Source organism: Diadema setosum, chromosome 17 (assembly GCF_964275005.1).
Source record: "Diadema setosum chromosome 17, eeDiaSeto1, whole genome shotgun sequence".
Classification (NCBI taxonomy): domain Eukaryota; kingdom Metazoa; phylum Echinodermata; class Echinoidea; order Diadematoida; family Diadematidae; genus Diadema; species Diadema setosum.
In genome coordinates this window covers 17,105,212-17,119,224 of record NC_092701.1, presented here as the reverse complement: position 1 = coordinate 17,119,224, position 14,013 = coordinate 17,105,212, and the positions used below count along the sequence as shown (strand labels likewise).

General features: G+C 39.7%; 1 protein-coding gene across 1 annotated transcript in view; it reads right to left on the bottom strand.

Moving 5' to 3' along the window:
• LOC140241216 (rab GTPase-activating protein 1-like) overlaps positions 1-14,013 on the bottom strand; it is a 76,915-nt gene that overhangs the window by 14,495 nt on the left and 48,407 nt on the right. Inside the window, exon 10 of the mRNA XM_072320970.1 lies at positions 952-1,065. Coding sequence (XP_072177071.1) covers positions 952-1,065 — 114 coding nt within the window. The remainder of the gene's footprint in view (positions 1-951; positions 1,066-14,013) is intronic.

Here is a 14,013-nt window from a genome sequence, read left to right as displayed (position 1 = left end):
TTTCACTATTTTGACTTAGATAAGATGGATGCAAATTGACCCATATGTACGATCTTTTCATCGCACACGGCGATCTCTATTACAGTACCACATAATACAGATTCGTGTAAGTTCTCCACACAAGAAACCTATGGCAAAACTGTGCACAATACACCGCAGTCTGAATGCTATGTATACACTGAATAAATCTTGTTAGAGTACGTGTCCGTGTTGGAAATAGATGACGTACTGATCAAGGAAGGCTTATGCGAGGCGCTAGATCTCTCCCTCGTACATCCGATATCCCCAGAGCCGTTTCCACTTCCGGGTTTGTGCGATCGCGATCGCAATCAACAAGATATTTGATATCGATAGCAAAAAAAAATAATAAAAAAACATGGGGTCGGCGGAATTTTTAGGGTCGGGCGGGTTACGCCAATGCAACAATTTTTTTTTTGGGCCTTAGCGATGGTTCTGATTTTTTTAAACATACATACCTATATATGCAGAAATATCTCTTTCATGACAATTAATTTGTGCTTCTCTCCTGTTAATTGTCAATCAATTCATCATGACTCTCTGACTCCGCTTGATACTGCATACCACATGGTAGCATACATGCATTATTTGCCAAGCTCTGTGTTTATCATGCTTTTAGATATTAAGGCTCTCCTTGACTATACCGAGGACTTTGCCAATACATGTTGAAATTCAGAGTGACTACTTTGTGGTGCTTATGGCTGCGCCAAACAGTCTTAAGACACTCACTGATGTGAATACAGATGCACTATTACTGAACCTGATGTAAGGCATGTACTCAGGTTGACCTTTCCCGAGAATACTTCACTCGGCTTGCGGTGAAGGCGCAATTGAGTCACTTTGCATTATTGGTCAACGCTAATAGTGTTGACACTGGCGGGTAAATACCACATCTTGTGCTGGAGCACCTCTCCTGGGTCACGCGGCACCCACCTTGCTAATTTTATACATGGCATCTTGCCCGCCCTCGTTCTCATTGTTGAACTTCTCGTGGGCCGTAAAGGTCCGACTGATGTCACGCAGGATGACCTGTTCGGCAGGAGACTCCTGGGGAGATATAAGAGATGAGAGAAAAAGGTCCATTGAGAATACAGAAATCAAAACGTCCTGTCACATATTGGGGCTGACAACCTCTGCAGATCAAGAAACATACCGACAAACAGTGAATAAAAATACATTTTGAAGGAAAATTATATTTTGGATCAAACTTATATTTTGAATTAAAAAGGGGGAATTTTACTCATATCAAGAATGTTAAATCAAATTTCAGAAAAATAGACACACTTCAAATGAAAAACATCTTCTCAGTTTCAATGAAGAAAGATCATACTGTGTATCATGGAAGGAAGTGCTTATCATCTCCTAAGTAGTTCACAATCCTTGTAAAAACATTAAACAAATTTAAAGATTTCAAAGAAAATTTGAGGAATGGACAATGTTTATGAATTAAAAATGGACACAAGTACAAATAACCCAAGTCAATATTTGATTTCACTGTTTCATTAGTAATTCCACACTGCTTCCAGTTGCATTTTTTTCTTACAAAGAAATTCAATCATTTGTTCCTCTTGTCTCAACATCTCTAATAACACATGTGAAATAGACACCAGATATTCATGACCTGTTTTAAGTGCGATCACCTCTTCACAATGGTTGTATCTATTACATGCTTCATGTAGCTTCTATCTTCGGACACAAGCAGAAGCCTGTTGCATGAAGACATAACTGATTTGACACAGGAGTGATCGCACCCCCCCCCCCCCCCCCCGCTTCCAAGGTGTGTGTGTGTGTTTCTGAGAGGACAAAAGCTAAATTACATTTGACTTGGAAACAAGACAAAAAAAAACAAAAGCATGAAATTGAATATGCATGTAAGAGGGCAAGGATTATCTCCAGGCAGATGGACGGTAATAAATTAACCTGCTTTCACCGACTGAAGTGCACATAAAGCATATTAGATACATGATGAAAATGAGTGGCTTGATACCACGTGCTGGCGAGATTACGACACGACATGGGTCATATGACACTCCATCCATTACCCCATTACTTTAACTCTCACTGTCTCTCATCTATCACCAGGGGGTCCTCAGAGACAAGAATTTTCTGATTTGAGGCACTGCATCGAGGTAAAGGGATCATCTATTCACAAAATGCAACAGCAGTTTCACACTGGAAACAAATTCTTGTTTGTTATCATGTTTCTAACACACATTTCTATAGTCATGTTTACATGGAGTGCTTAGACACTGAAATGAGTTTCGTAGCCTGCCAAATCATGGTGAAAGTGAATACAAGGTCAGGCTACAGTACGCTCTCCCTCTAAATCATGTTATAGAGGTCGAACTGTTCTGTCAGCATGCATCCAGGGTACTTAAAACAAAACCAGATTGGGACGCATCTCCATACATGCCTCGCTAAATGTGAATTGAGAAACATGTATAGGGCCGGGGTAAAACTTTTAGGGACTCTGTTGCATGGGCATTTATGGAGTAGAATGGCTGAGCTAGTTCGGATATATTCGAGAGTAGCCATAACAAATTGGAATTGTGTACAGCGTAGTTTTTGATCTCTGTGGAAGTACACACACAGCCACAGAGTCTCGACTGGAGTGGACCGTTACTGATGAGCGTACGCTTCGATGCACATATTCGCTGACTGGTGTTCTTCATGGTTTTTGCATGTACCCCTGTGGGCAGCGAATGAATTGGACCACCCATGAATCTCAGTGCTAGTCGGTCCTATAAGTTTGCTTTTATAGACATGATTGAACATTTTTTAAACACGTAACAGACAAGTTCTCTCGTAAGTCCCAATATTTGGAACAGTAACCTCAAATCACAGAGCTGTTCTGCTTTCGATATTTCATCTATATTGTGTATCACGTAAACGTTATTGCCAGGGATGCCATAATCGTCAAGCTACTGTGTATGATTCTACAAACAATGAGTCTGTCCTTCCTCAACATGACCTCCTGAAACTCCTAAACTCTCATATGTTACATGGTCACATAGGCAATCACTTTGTCAGTATGAAACTACAGAATATTAAATGTGACACCTGGTGACAGTACTAGTAAGTTTTGATAAAGAGTGTTTCCATTTCACGCTCGATGCTTAATTTATATCACATGCCATGACCCTAGTCACTGGAATCAACCCACATCTACAGTTTAATCAGTTTACTTTAGAATTGACTCCCTGGGAAGCTTTACTAGGAAAATCTGGGGAATTTTCCTAGCACGATGAAAAAGCACTTGACTTACACATGGTACCTCTTTTAGAAAACAGTGGGAATATTTTACCCTGAGTATACGTATGTCAGCATTTAAGGATGTAATGTGCACTTTTCATTACAAAAATGAATGTTGTGGATTTTCTTTATACTTTCTTTATATCACTGTCAATACTTGACATTATGAACTGTTGTAGTCATCTCATCCATCAATGGCAGAACTGAAACTTTAAAATTCATAACTCTGAAACAGAGTGTCTGATTTTCTTCAAACTTTATTTGATGTGTTTGACTAATATTGCTGCATTCACTAAATCCACCTATGTTTGGATCAACTTGTCATTTATGTGTGCACTTATATCTCAATTGAAAGATATATGTAACATTATGAATCATGCTCGGTGTAATACTGCCCAGCTCGAGATCCCATGGCAGCAAGACCAAGGTGCCTAATGAAGGAATAAAAGCCTTGCCTTGATATCTTCTCAATATGAACGTTGAATGATCAACTACTCAGGGTGTTCAAGGCACTCATAATAAAATACTCATATTTTTATATAAAAAAGTAATAAATAATTAAAGGCATGGCTTCATATATTGTATCTCCCTTAAACCCCACTCGGTTCAGTGACTGCAGCATTCTTCAAGGCCATGCCTCAACTCTCAGCATTACAGGGATACTGTATCCTTCAGACTGTATGCATTACAATCACTACTGGCTTTGTCATGGCAATTAATGGGTACTTTTATCTAAAAATGTTCTGAGGCAGAATCATGATCCTACACGCCTTTGAGGCATTTTTACCTGATAGACAATAAATGCAACCGTGTTTTCAAATGTGTCTAGAAATGCTGATTTGAAATGCCATTCAAGGGTGATTTTTTTTTTTGAGGCCATGATCGCCTTTCTGCAAGTAGATAAACACAATGCCGTTTTGAAACGTGTGCAAGTTCTCTCGAGTTGCCATGGTCAACTTCCAGTCTACACGCTGTCAGTTGCAAAAAAGCGTGAGCTTCAGTTGACCTCCACTTTCTAGGTCAAACGGTGGCGCAAAGGAGCTCCACAGTGACAACACTCAAACATGATTATATGTTTAGATAAACGTGGCACCCAAGAATTAGATTTCAAACCACATTCGTAAACGCCACTCAAAACATGTTCTGATACATGGTCTTAATTCTCTCTCTCCAGTTAAAAAAATGCAGCCTGTGTCTGAGTACAAGACTAATATTCAGGGTCTCTGTTAAGGTGTGTAGAAAGTCCTTCGTTACTTTTGTGATGTTAAGTGACAGTAACCTTTTGCAGCATACTAGCAAATCTCACTTCCTAATTCTTTGGAGGTATACAAAAAACGAAACAAAACAACCAGTAATAATTTCTTGTTACATCCAAACCTCCTAAGTTTGTTATACTATACAACAAAATCCTGTCATGATCTATCCACAATGCTATTACCGGTACTTTCATCCCACTAGGTAAAAGATACCCTGGATGAACACATGCAGTGTGTTCATCACACTGCACACCATTTTGTTCTCAAGATGAGAGGTTAACAGCCTGCGAGGCATCCAACGTCTACATGGATTTTGTCACTCATTAAACTCGGGGAGAGCAATAAACTCCAGTCTAAGCAGGAGCTTGCAGCGCTTGTAATTTCCTTCAACAGCTGTGTCTCCATTCTCCGCTAATGAAAGTGCAACATGCGAGCAAAAGAGTGCACAATGTTGGGAAAGAGTGGGATTACATTAATGTGAGCAGAGAGTGAAAGAACATTGCCACAAGAATGGAGGAAAATTGAAAACAATGATGTATCATGTGTGTGTGTATGTGTGTGTGTGTCTGTGTGTGTGTGAGTGAGTGAGTGCATCATACACAATAAATTAACAAGGGATGGACCTACATTGTAGAGACTTGAACAAAAGTGAAGACATTAGTTACATTGTAGGCACGCAGAAATGAAGAATAATCAAATAGATAAAACATAAAAAAGAATAAGTGTGTCAAATGTGGTAGTCACAGATTCCAAGAAAGAGTACAAAATATGTATGAATGTAAAAGAAAAGTAATAAATTTAATACAATCAGTATGGTCAATGACATTTCATTTTACACTCTCAATGAAAAGTGATATACCCAAGACCTTTCACCAAGTTCATGATCATGTTGTTAAGTTTAGTTGTAAGAAAAATGTTTTCCTTATGTGATCTAAAGATAGCAGATTTCATCTCACGCTGTACTTGATATGAACCAGGAACTTTGTACAGTTCTGGTGAAACAGTTGCTGGCAACAAAATGCATCAAATTTCAACAAATGTTGCACGAGATAAACCTTGCAGCTCCATGAGACAAAAAAATTCCCCTCATTCAAACTTGATCCTCTCATACAAACTTGATCCTGTTTTGTCCCTTCTTTCACACAATGCTGTAACCCCATCTTCCATAGTGGAGCAGTCTCATTCCATTCAATAACAGGCTGTACACAATCCAGTGCATTCATTGGCTGCTTACGTCATGCTTGTTAACCAATCACAGAGCGGCATAATGTTCACTTGGTGACTGGCTGACCAAATCCAAGCTGACTCAGAAAGTTATTGCAGAGATGTACTCTATGTACTTCAAGACTGAGCACAGAAGTGAGTATGGTTCTCCTATTCTGTCAAGTAAGGATGAATCTTAGGTGTCTTGACAGAAACTGGGATATTAATTGTCTTTGGGAGCTTGCAGCACAATAAACACAGGTAAGCAACTATGCATTCCTACTGTATATTCATCACACCTATCTTGAGATCTGCATCATGCTGAAGGGACAACTTTAATTTCTCTCAACAGTTCATTATTATCAAATCAAGTGATTGGCTACACAGCACACTTGTCTATCAAGGTAAGTAATGAATCATTCGCAACCACAGTGATGTATCATGGTAAATATTGAATCATGCAGGATTACCACAGCCTCTGACAGTAAGGGTTGATCGAGTTCAAGAAATTGCATCATCACCGGGTATGATTTAAAGATGCGGTTACCTGGTTTTACCAATGTTGGTTGCAAACATAAATCATAAATGCCTTCTTCTTCTTTGAACACTGCACCATCTGGTCAAATATAGAAGGTAGGGATCTGTTCCTAAGGAAAATATCCAGGTCTCGAGGCTTGAACTTAGCAGACAGTTTGTGTGCTTGTGTGCACGTGTGTGTGTGTGTGGTCTGAATTGATTACGTGATCCATGTATTATTTATCAGTAATACTATACAGTGTTTTGTTTATGCTTTATTGGCTGTACAAATCAATACATTTGTTGAAAAGTTCATAATTCTTCCCTGTGTAAGACAAGTCATAAATTCTTTGTATACATTGAGAGCTATATAGAACATGCAGTTTATGGGGATCTGTTGTTCACCACTCAGAAAAGCGACGCTGTTCACAGCTTCTTGCTATCAAAACAAGCATAAACAGTTTAGTGTGCTCTGTTTCTAATTCTAAAATAAGTAAACAGGACAAATCCCTCCCCCCAAAAGTCACCGTCTCTGAACCCTGTCATCTTTGCCAAGTAACGGTTCCCTGGTCACTCCATGAGACAGCCTCCATAGGGTGGGTGAGACGGATTAACCCGTTGAGGATGGACTGATTTTGCTACAACACGCATTTCCCATAGACACCTTCCCCGAGTATACTCGGGGTTAGACTTCAGTGGGTTAAAGGAGTAAAGTCAGCTACTGCCGCCTTCCTCTCAGGATGCTGCGGTGGCCCTTGTGACGTTTGCATCAAAGAGGCAAGATATCAACCCCCTTCCTCGCCCCCACTAGGCCAAAGTCCCCCCTCATCCTGCAATATTCCTAAAAATACCGCCCGTGATTCATGCTGCCATTTCTGGGCTCCTCTGAGCCAGCGCAGCTTCCGACACAAAGTCTGCTCACCCAGACGAACCTCGTTAGCCACAGCATTTCTCCTCGTCCCAGTAAGAACCATGAACGATTAGCGCAGGGTGGAGCGCTTCCACTCGCTTTAAAGGTCAAATGTCACAATCACGATCCACCTTGAGCCGAGACGGATTCATTTTGCAACTACCATTTTGATAATATTTCTTCAAACTAAAGCCTAGTGAAGTCTAGGACAGTTCTGAAAATAACTTGGTAACCCTCTTGTCGTATACCCAGGGCAAGCGTGACGGAGACCGGAGTAATTTCTAACAAGGAAAGCAGTTCGTACTGGGCCTACTATCCATCACTAGAGATTATACCAAGGTGAGCAATTTCTCTTGAGAGTGCACCACTTATCATCTTGTATCATCTTTAAATTTGATTGATATATCTGCTGCATGAGATTCCGTCAGCAACCTCATAGGGTATCAAAAGTGTGGGAGAGCCTCCTGAGGATTCAGCTAATGTTAGATGTACATAGAAAGGAAATCAAATCATGCTCTTCAAAAATTCTTTTCAACTCACATTTTGACTAATCATGGTCCAGAGGTGCTATCCAAACAAGTTTTTGCTTGCTCCTGGAGACAAATTTGCAGTTTTGACCGCTAAAAGATGATCTAGGAAGTAGAGCTTACCTTGACATTTTATTCACTTCTACCATAACACTTGTGTGTAAGCACATTGAGAGTTGCACGTGTGACTGACGTGTCATAAAATTTGTGACACAGTGCAGGTATAGACTTTCATTTTCAGATAGCAGTTGGCAGGAAGACTCGCTGCAGTGTAAAGAATGGCTCATAAATGTATACAGTACTTCAATAAGAATTACTTCTCAGGCCACATCCATGATTTCAAAACAAGATTCATTTCTTTATTTGATAGTCTCAAACCCCTTATTTGGCATCTCTACACTATCACGTCAACATGCAACAATAGCTGCAGTTGTATTCCCCTACAAATCTGTAACAAGCTGTTTGAGTATATCGTTGTCTCAATATCACCCGCTAATTTCCCCTGAGATGATTGATAGCAACAATTTAGGTACAAGGAATTGCCCGACAGCTATTCCCCTTTCATTCTCTACCATATTCTCATCGGCCGGTCTCTTTCTCTCAGTCTCTTGCTGTTATATCTAATACTTCAATTTCCTTCCTGATCTTTTTTGCTCTACCCTTTCTATATTTGCTTTCTCCCCCAGCAACAGAAGTATGGTGACAAAGCTTTTGTGGATTTGTTGCATTTGTGTACACATAACATACATTAATTAAAGGTGCATGGTCCTGGTGTTTTAGTCAAATGCGTAAGCGGGCGCACGGCGCAAGTTTTCTATAGAGACCTATGCTATCGACTCCTCTTTGGCGCTTACGCTGTGGCCCACTTCCCCGAGTCTGAAGAAGTCCGATTCACTGTAGTCAGTGGTCCGATCACAGTTCGGCCCATGATTCGGCTGAGGGGGATGACAGCTTTAGCAAACTTCTTTTGTAATGTCATAATAACAAGCACATATTATGCACGCACCCTGGCATTACTACAGACTGCGCGATGCGCAGAGAAGGCAACGAAGGCAATGTTACAGGCGCCAATAGCAACACCTACGCACTTTACTCTTGATGACAGCTCAACTTCGGTAATCTTCGTATCAATGCTAACGGTGATCAGCAGTATCTCATCAACAGCGCCCTCTACACTACCGGCACTATGCACCTTTAAAGGACTGAAGACAGAAAGGAGGAGGAAGGGTGGGATGGAGAGGGAGAGTAATTAAATTTTCTAGGTTTTTATTCACTAAAAATCCAATGATACCTTATAATCCACTACTCTTTAAAAGATAGAATTTCAACAGTCCAACTTCAAATTTGACTGCACAAACATTGTTCAGGCCGACTAAATACTTGCCTATACCTGTATAATGCAGTGTACTACCCTCACAATAGAATAAAGACCTGTGTGAAAAGAAAAAAAAAATGACCCACTGTCAGTCAAGTCAGTTCATGTGAGACAATTAATGAACTGAAAACATGAGGAGCAATATAACTTAGTTCAGGTACACTACAGGCAATTTTGAGGGCCTTTAGATGACAAAAATCTCTTTATTCCAAAACAATATATACAGTTCGACCTCGATTATCCGGCCATGTCGGGACCGGCGCTCATCCGGATAAGCGAATTGGCCGGATATGGGAGACACAATGTTAATGTATAGCTGCCATCCAAGTGCACTGGCAGCTAGGCAGGTATATGCGTACCCTGCAACGGTGGTGTTAATCTATGCTAGCCTGCGCAAAGTCCAGGCTTCACAAAAATAAAGTATAGGCCTATCTTTGATATGTGAAAATCATACATGTTTTACCTCATTAGATATTGAGAAACCTATCATGCACATCTTATGAAATTAATGAAATAGATCCATGAAAGTCACTGTTTTTTCTCAATTTTTTTTCTGGAGATTCTCCCGCCTGAAACCCCTGATCAGAAGGTGCTTTGGGTTGGAGTCTCTGCCTAAGTCTAACGATTCATATGAAACAAATTTGAGATGCTGTGATTACAAACTGATCACTTGGCTGAGTAAAAACATTTTAATGACAGTGTTAAATAATATGGCAATGGGCTGAACACTTTCAGTTGGCCATGATTACACTTACTGTACCTACACTTGATAACATGAATACCACCAGAAATACAGTCTTGAAGATCATCTGCATAACAACACAATGTTTGACATGACATGAACAAGTGCATCCCCCAAGAGGCTATGGACAAATTCACCTGCCACAAGTAATCCTGGAGGAATAAAAAAAAGCTCAAGACATTAAAGTCGTAGGGCAGGGCACATTCCCCTAGTGGCAGATGCGCCCATCTTTCAGCTGCCAAGCTTAGCCTTTCTCATGGCATCGATCGTTCACATTGCATGACAAAGTCAGCAAACATAATGACCTTGAAAGATGCTTGGATGCTCATGCAACAAACCGACCAATCCACCTAGCCCATCCCCCAAAAGTATACCCAAGGGCACTCCCATGGCAGACAAATGTACATTTTTATGGTCACAGACATTTCAGGATTTCACAGGATTTTGTGGGCTTTGTTTCATGCGCCTTTTCTTTTTCGTCCTGAAAGAAGTATGAACCATTTGATGGTTGTCAACATTCCCCCATAACAGCATAGATTCTTGGAGAGACTTTTAGTCCATGAGTGCATGCACTCACTTCATTTGTTTGGATTATTGCGATGTGAGTGTCTGCAAATGGCTCATACATCTTTTGGGCGCCATACAAATTTGCAATGGCAATATAAAAGAAAAGAGAGATACAGACTTATATCTGCTGCTCCTTATAAACCACTCACATACAGTTCTGAAATTATCATTTCTGGACTGGAAGTCGGGGAGACATCTGTTCCTTTAATGCACGGTGGCATTCTCGCAAAGTGATTGGAATGAATCAGCTGCCACATGTACTCTGAAGGGATGGCATGTAACATGACAGAAATGTCTCTATACGGGGCTGACATGACGCAAAGGACACAACCTGAACATGATGTCAGCCCCAGTGGAGACGACAGGATGGGATTCATTGAAAGATTCTACCTACTTCTGAATGATGGGGAGAGCTTCAGATATTGCTAGACTCTTATTGAGCAGAATGCATCTTCATTATGCAATCTTACTGTGCTTTTTACAATCTTCCTTCTCCTGCCTGATTGCTTTTGATTGGCTGTGGACAGGTTCTCCTCTAAGTCATATTTCTTGAGTGAGGATGTACTCACAGATTCAAATAAGATCATGTTTGGAGACGAACAAGTTGAATTGTAGACTACACTGTAGCTCTTGAGGTAACATGCAGATGAGTGCACACACACACACACATATTGACATTGGATACCACTTGTAGTATTCACCAAAGTTCAGCCAACAGGATATTATCAGGCTTTTCAATATCCGCCTATCTACTGTGCCATATGACACCACATCATTTTTCTGAAAATCATAATTTCTATCATACTGTTACAGCATGAGCTCCACAACAAGCGAATGCTAATGATTATGAGGGGTTTTTCCCAACCAGGTACATTTTTGCTTTCACAGAAAATTATTTTAAGGTACGACAGTACTGCACAAATGTGAAGGGATGAAAAGGATGAGCCAATAAATTTCTTTATTAATTCTTAATATTCTACCTCATGCCATCTTTTGCTCCAAATATGACATTTGCACATGTGCCAATGACTCATTAGACATGATACAATTGTGGCACTTCAGACTGAGTAGATGAAGCACCTCAATTATGAATTATCCTTGTGTTAATTGCATGACATAGTCAAGACTTGTGTATACTCAAGAAACACAAGATACTACAGCATCATCTACATACACAGAGTCTGCATTCCAGTAAAAAAGGCTTCCCTACACATATGATGTAACAGTACTGAGGTAATTCTAAAATCTTGCCAATTCCCTGCAAGCATCACATTTTGAATTATCTAAAGTTACAAGCTTGGTTACAAGCTATTTGTTCTGGCTATTGCAATTAGGTTTTAAATCCTGTTGCCCTGCACATGTTGACTAAATTGAAATTCATGTGTGAGAGGTTTATTACAGGTGGAATCCTGTTGGGAGCTTTGAGATCAGCTCCAGAATGATGGCAGGTCTAGCACAGGTTGCTTTGTCTCTATAGCACATGAAAAGTATCCTTGGTCATTAAAGGACAAGTCCACCTTCATAAACATAAGGATTGAGAGAATGTAGCAATATTAGCAGAACACATCATTGAAAGTTTGAGGAAAATCAGACAATCCGTTCAAAAGTTATAGATTTTTGAAGTTTTTGTGCAGTAACCACTGGATACGAAGACTACTGCAGTGTATGATGTCACATGCGTACAACAATATAAGGAAAATATAAAGAGAATTTCACAAAATTTCATCTTTTGAAAAAAGTACACATTCCCTTGACTTGTTACCGACATACTGTTATGGGTAATATTATTCCCCCTGCCTTTAGAAAGAGGCAAGTCAAGTGCTCTTTTATTATGTGAAAAAAGTGAAAATATGTTGAAATTTCTTTACATTTTCTTTATACTGTTGTACGCATATAACTCACAAGCTGTAGTAGTCTCCTCATCCAGCGGTTCCAGCACAAAAATTTTAAAAATTCATAACTTTTGCATCGATTGTCCAATTTTCCTCAAACTTTCACTGATGTGTTCTACTAATATTGCTGCATTCTCTCAATCCTTATATTTATGAAGGTGAACTTGTCCTTTAATCATGGCACACTGCCTCTCTAACACACAGATGGGAGTTAACAGTGAGATAAAATTGAGAACTATATAACAACTTTAGTGGTGATGAATGCATCAGGTCAGTACAGAGCAAAAATAGTTGAAGTAGAGCCCGGTTAAAAAAAAATTCCCCTGTGTCCAACAGGAAGTGCTACAAAGTAGACTACAAAGTAGACTACAAAGAACAATGAAGATAGATAAGCAGACTTCTACATTAAAACTGCTGCTTTGGTTGTTCACTAGTCCGGAAGTTAAAACATGCACATCAATAAAAACTCCAAAACCTCAACTTAGATTGAACTATACAACAGAAAGTTAAAAAAAGAGAAATCTAGAAAAAAAAATTATCATATTCTTCTGGCCACATATTCATTTCACTGTCTCCATATAGGGAACTATCCCCAAATAGACTGACAAACTCGGGTCAAACATGTTGCTGCTGTGTCTTGGGACATCAACTGAAATCCAACAGTATAACAACCACACACAGTGGGGACAATTCTCTTCCGTGCAAATAAATCCATTCTTTTCTTTATCGAGAGAAGGACTTTGCAGCACATATAAGGCCTGATGTGAAACAGATTGCAAGAGACTGGCTTTATCAGGAACAGGGAAATGAGATTATGGGCATCAGGTCTCTGATGAGACCCGTTTCCCCTCACTGACAATGGGTTTGTTCTATTACTGACAGGATGAACTATGACAAGGAACTATCATCCAAATCAAGAAATACCCACCAGTTTGCCTCCCATGTATTAGAAAGATAACATTGTATGTTGCACACCACTGAGGGGGTTCCACAAATGGCAGAAGGCCTCTTGCAGAAAAAAAAAAGAAGATTTCTCTTAACCCGTTGAGGACGGACTGATTTTGCTACAACACGCATTTCCCATAGACACCTGCCCGAGTATACTCGGGACTCGTCCTCAACGGGTTAAAATGTGTTCACATAGAGACTTCTGCAGTCCTGAGGAGTGTTATTTTTCCTATTTATCTCCATAGTCACTATCAGAAAGCTTGTGCCAATCAGCAGAGACAGCAAGAAAAAGAATAGAGAGAGATCCAGAGGGATGTCCACTGGCCAACACGACATGGTACAGTTTGTATCATGGATTAAAGGGGAATTCCTGACCAGATGAAAGTTAATTTGGTAAGAAAGAGTAAAATCTTTTAAGCACAACAATCAAATTTGATCAAAATTGGATGAACATCAAGGGCATGATGAAATTGTAAAATTTTCACAAAATACTCTTTGAACAGGCAGTATCAATATGCAAATGAGTTGATGATGTAATCACCTCACAACTTGCATATAGTTTGTACACGAAATCTTTCAATTTTTTAATTTTTCCTTTCAATTTCACACCTTCTTTGATTTCTAACTGATTTTCATTAAAGTTTCACTGTTGTGCCTGTAGTATTCTAATCTTTCTTATGTGACAAACCTCTTCAATACATGTAACTGGTCTTAGACTATAGTTTCCCTTTAACCCCCTCTAGGTTATTGTGTCTCTCCAGTACCAGCATGAAGACTGGCGGTTTCCTGACATAATGATGAGCACTT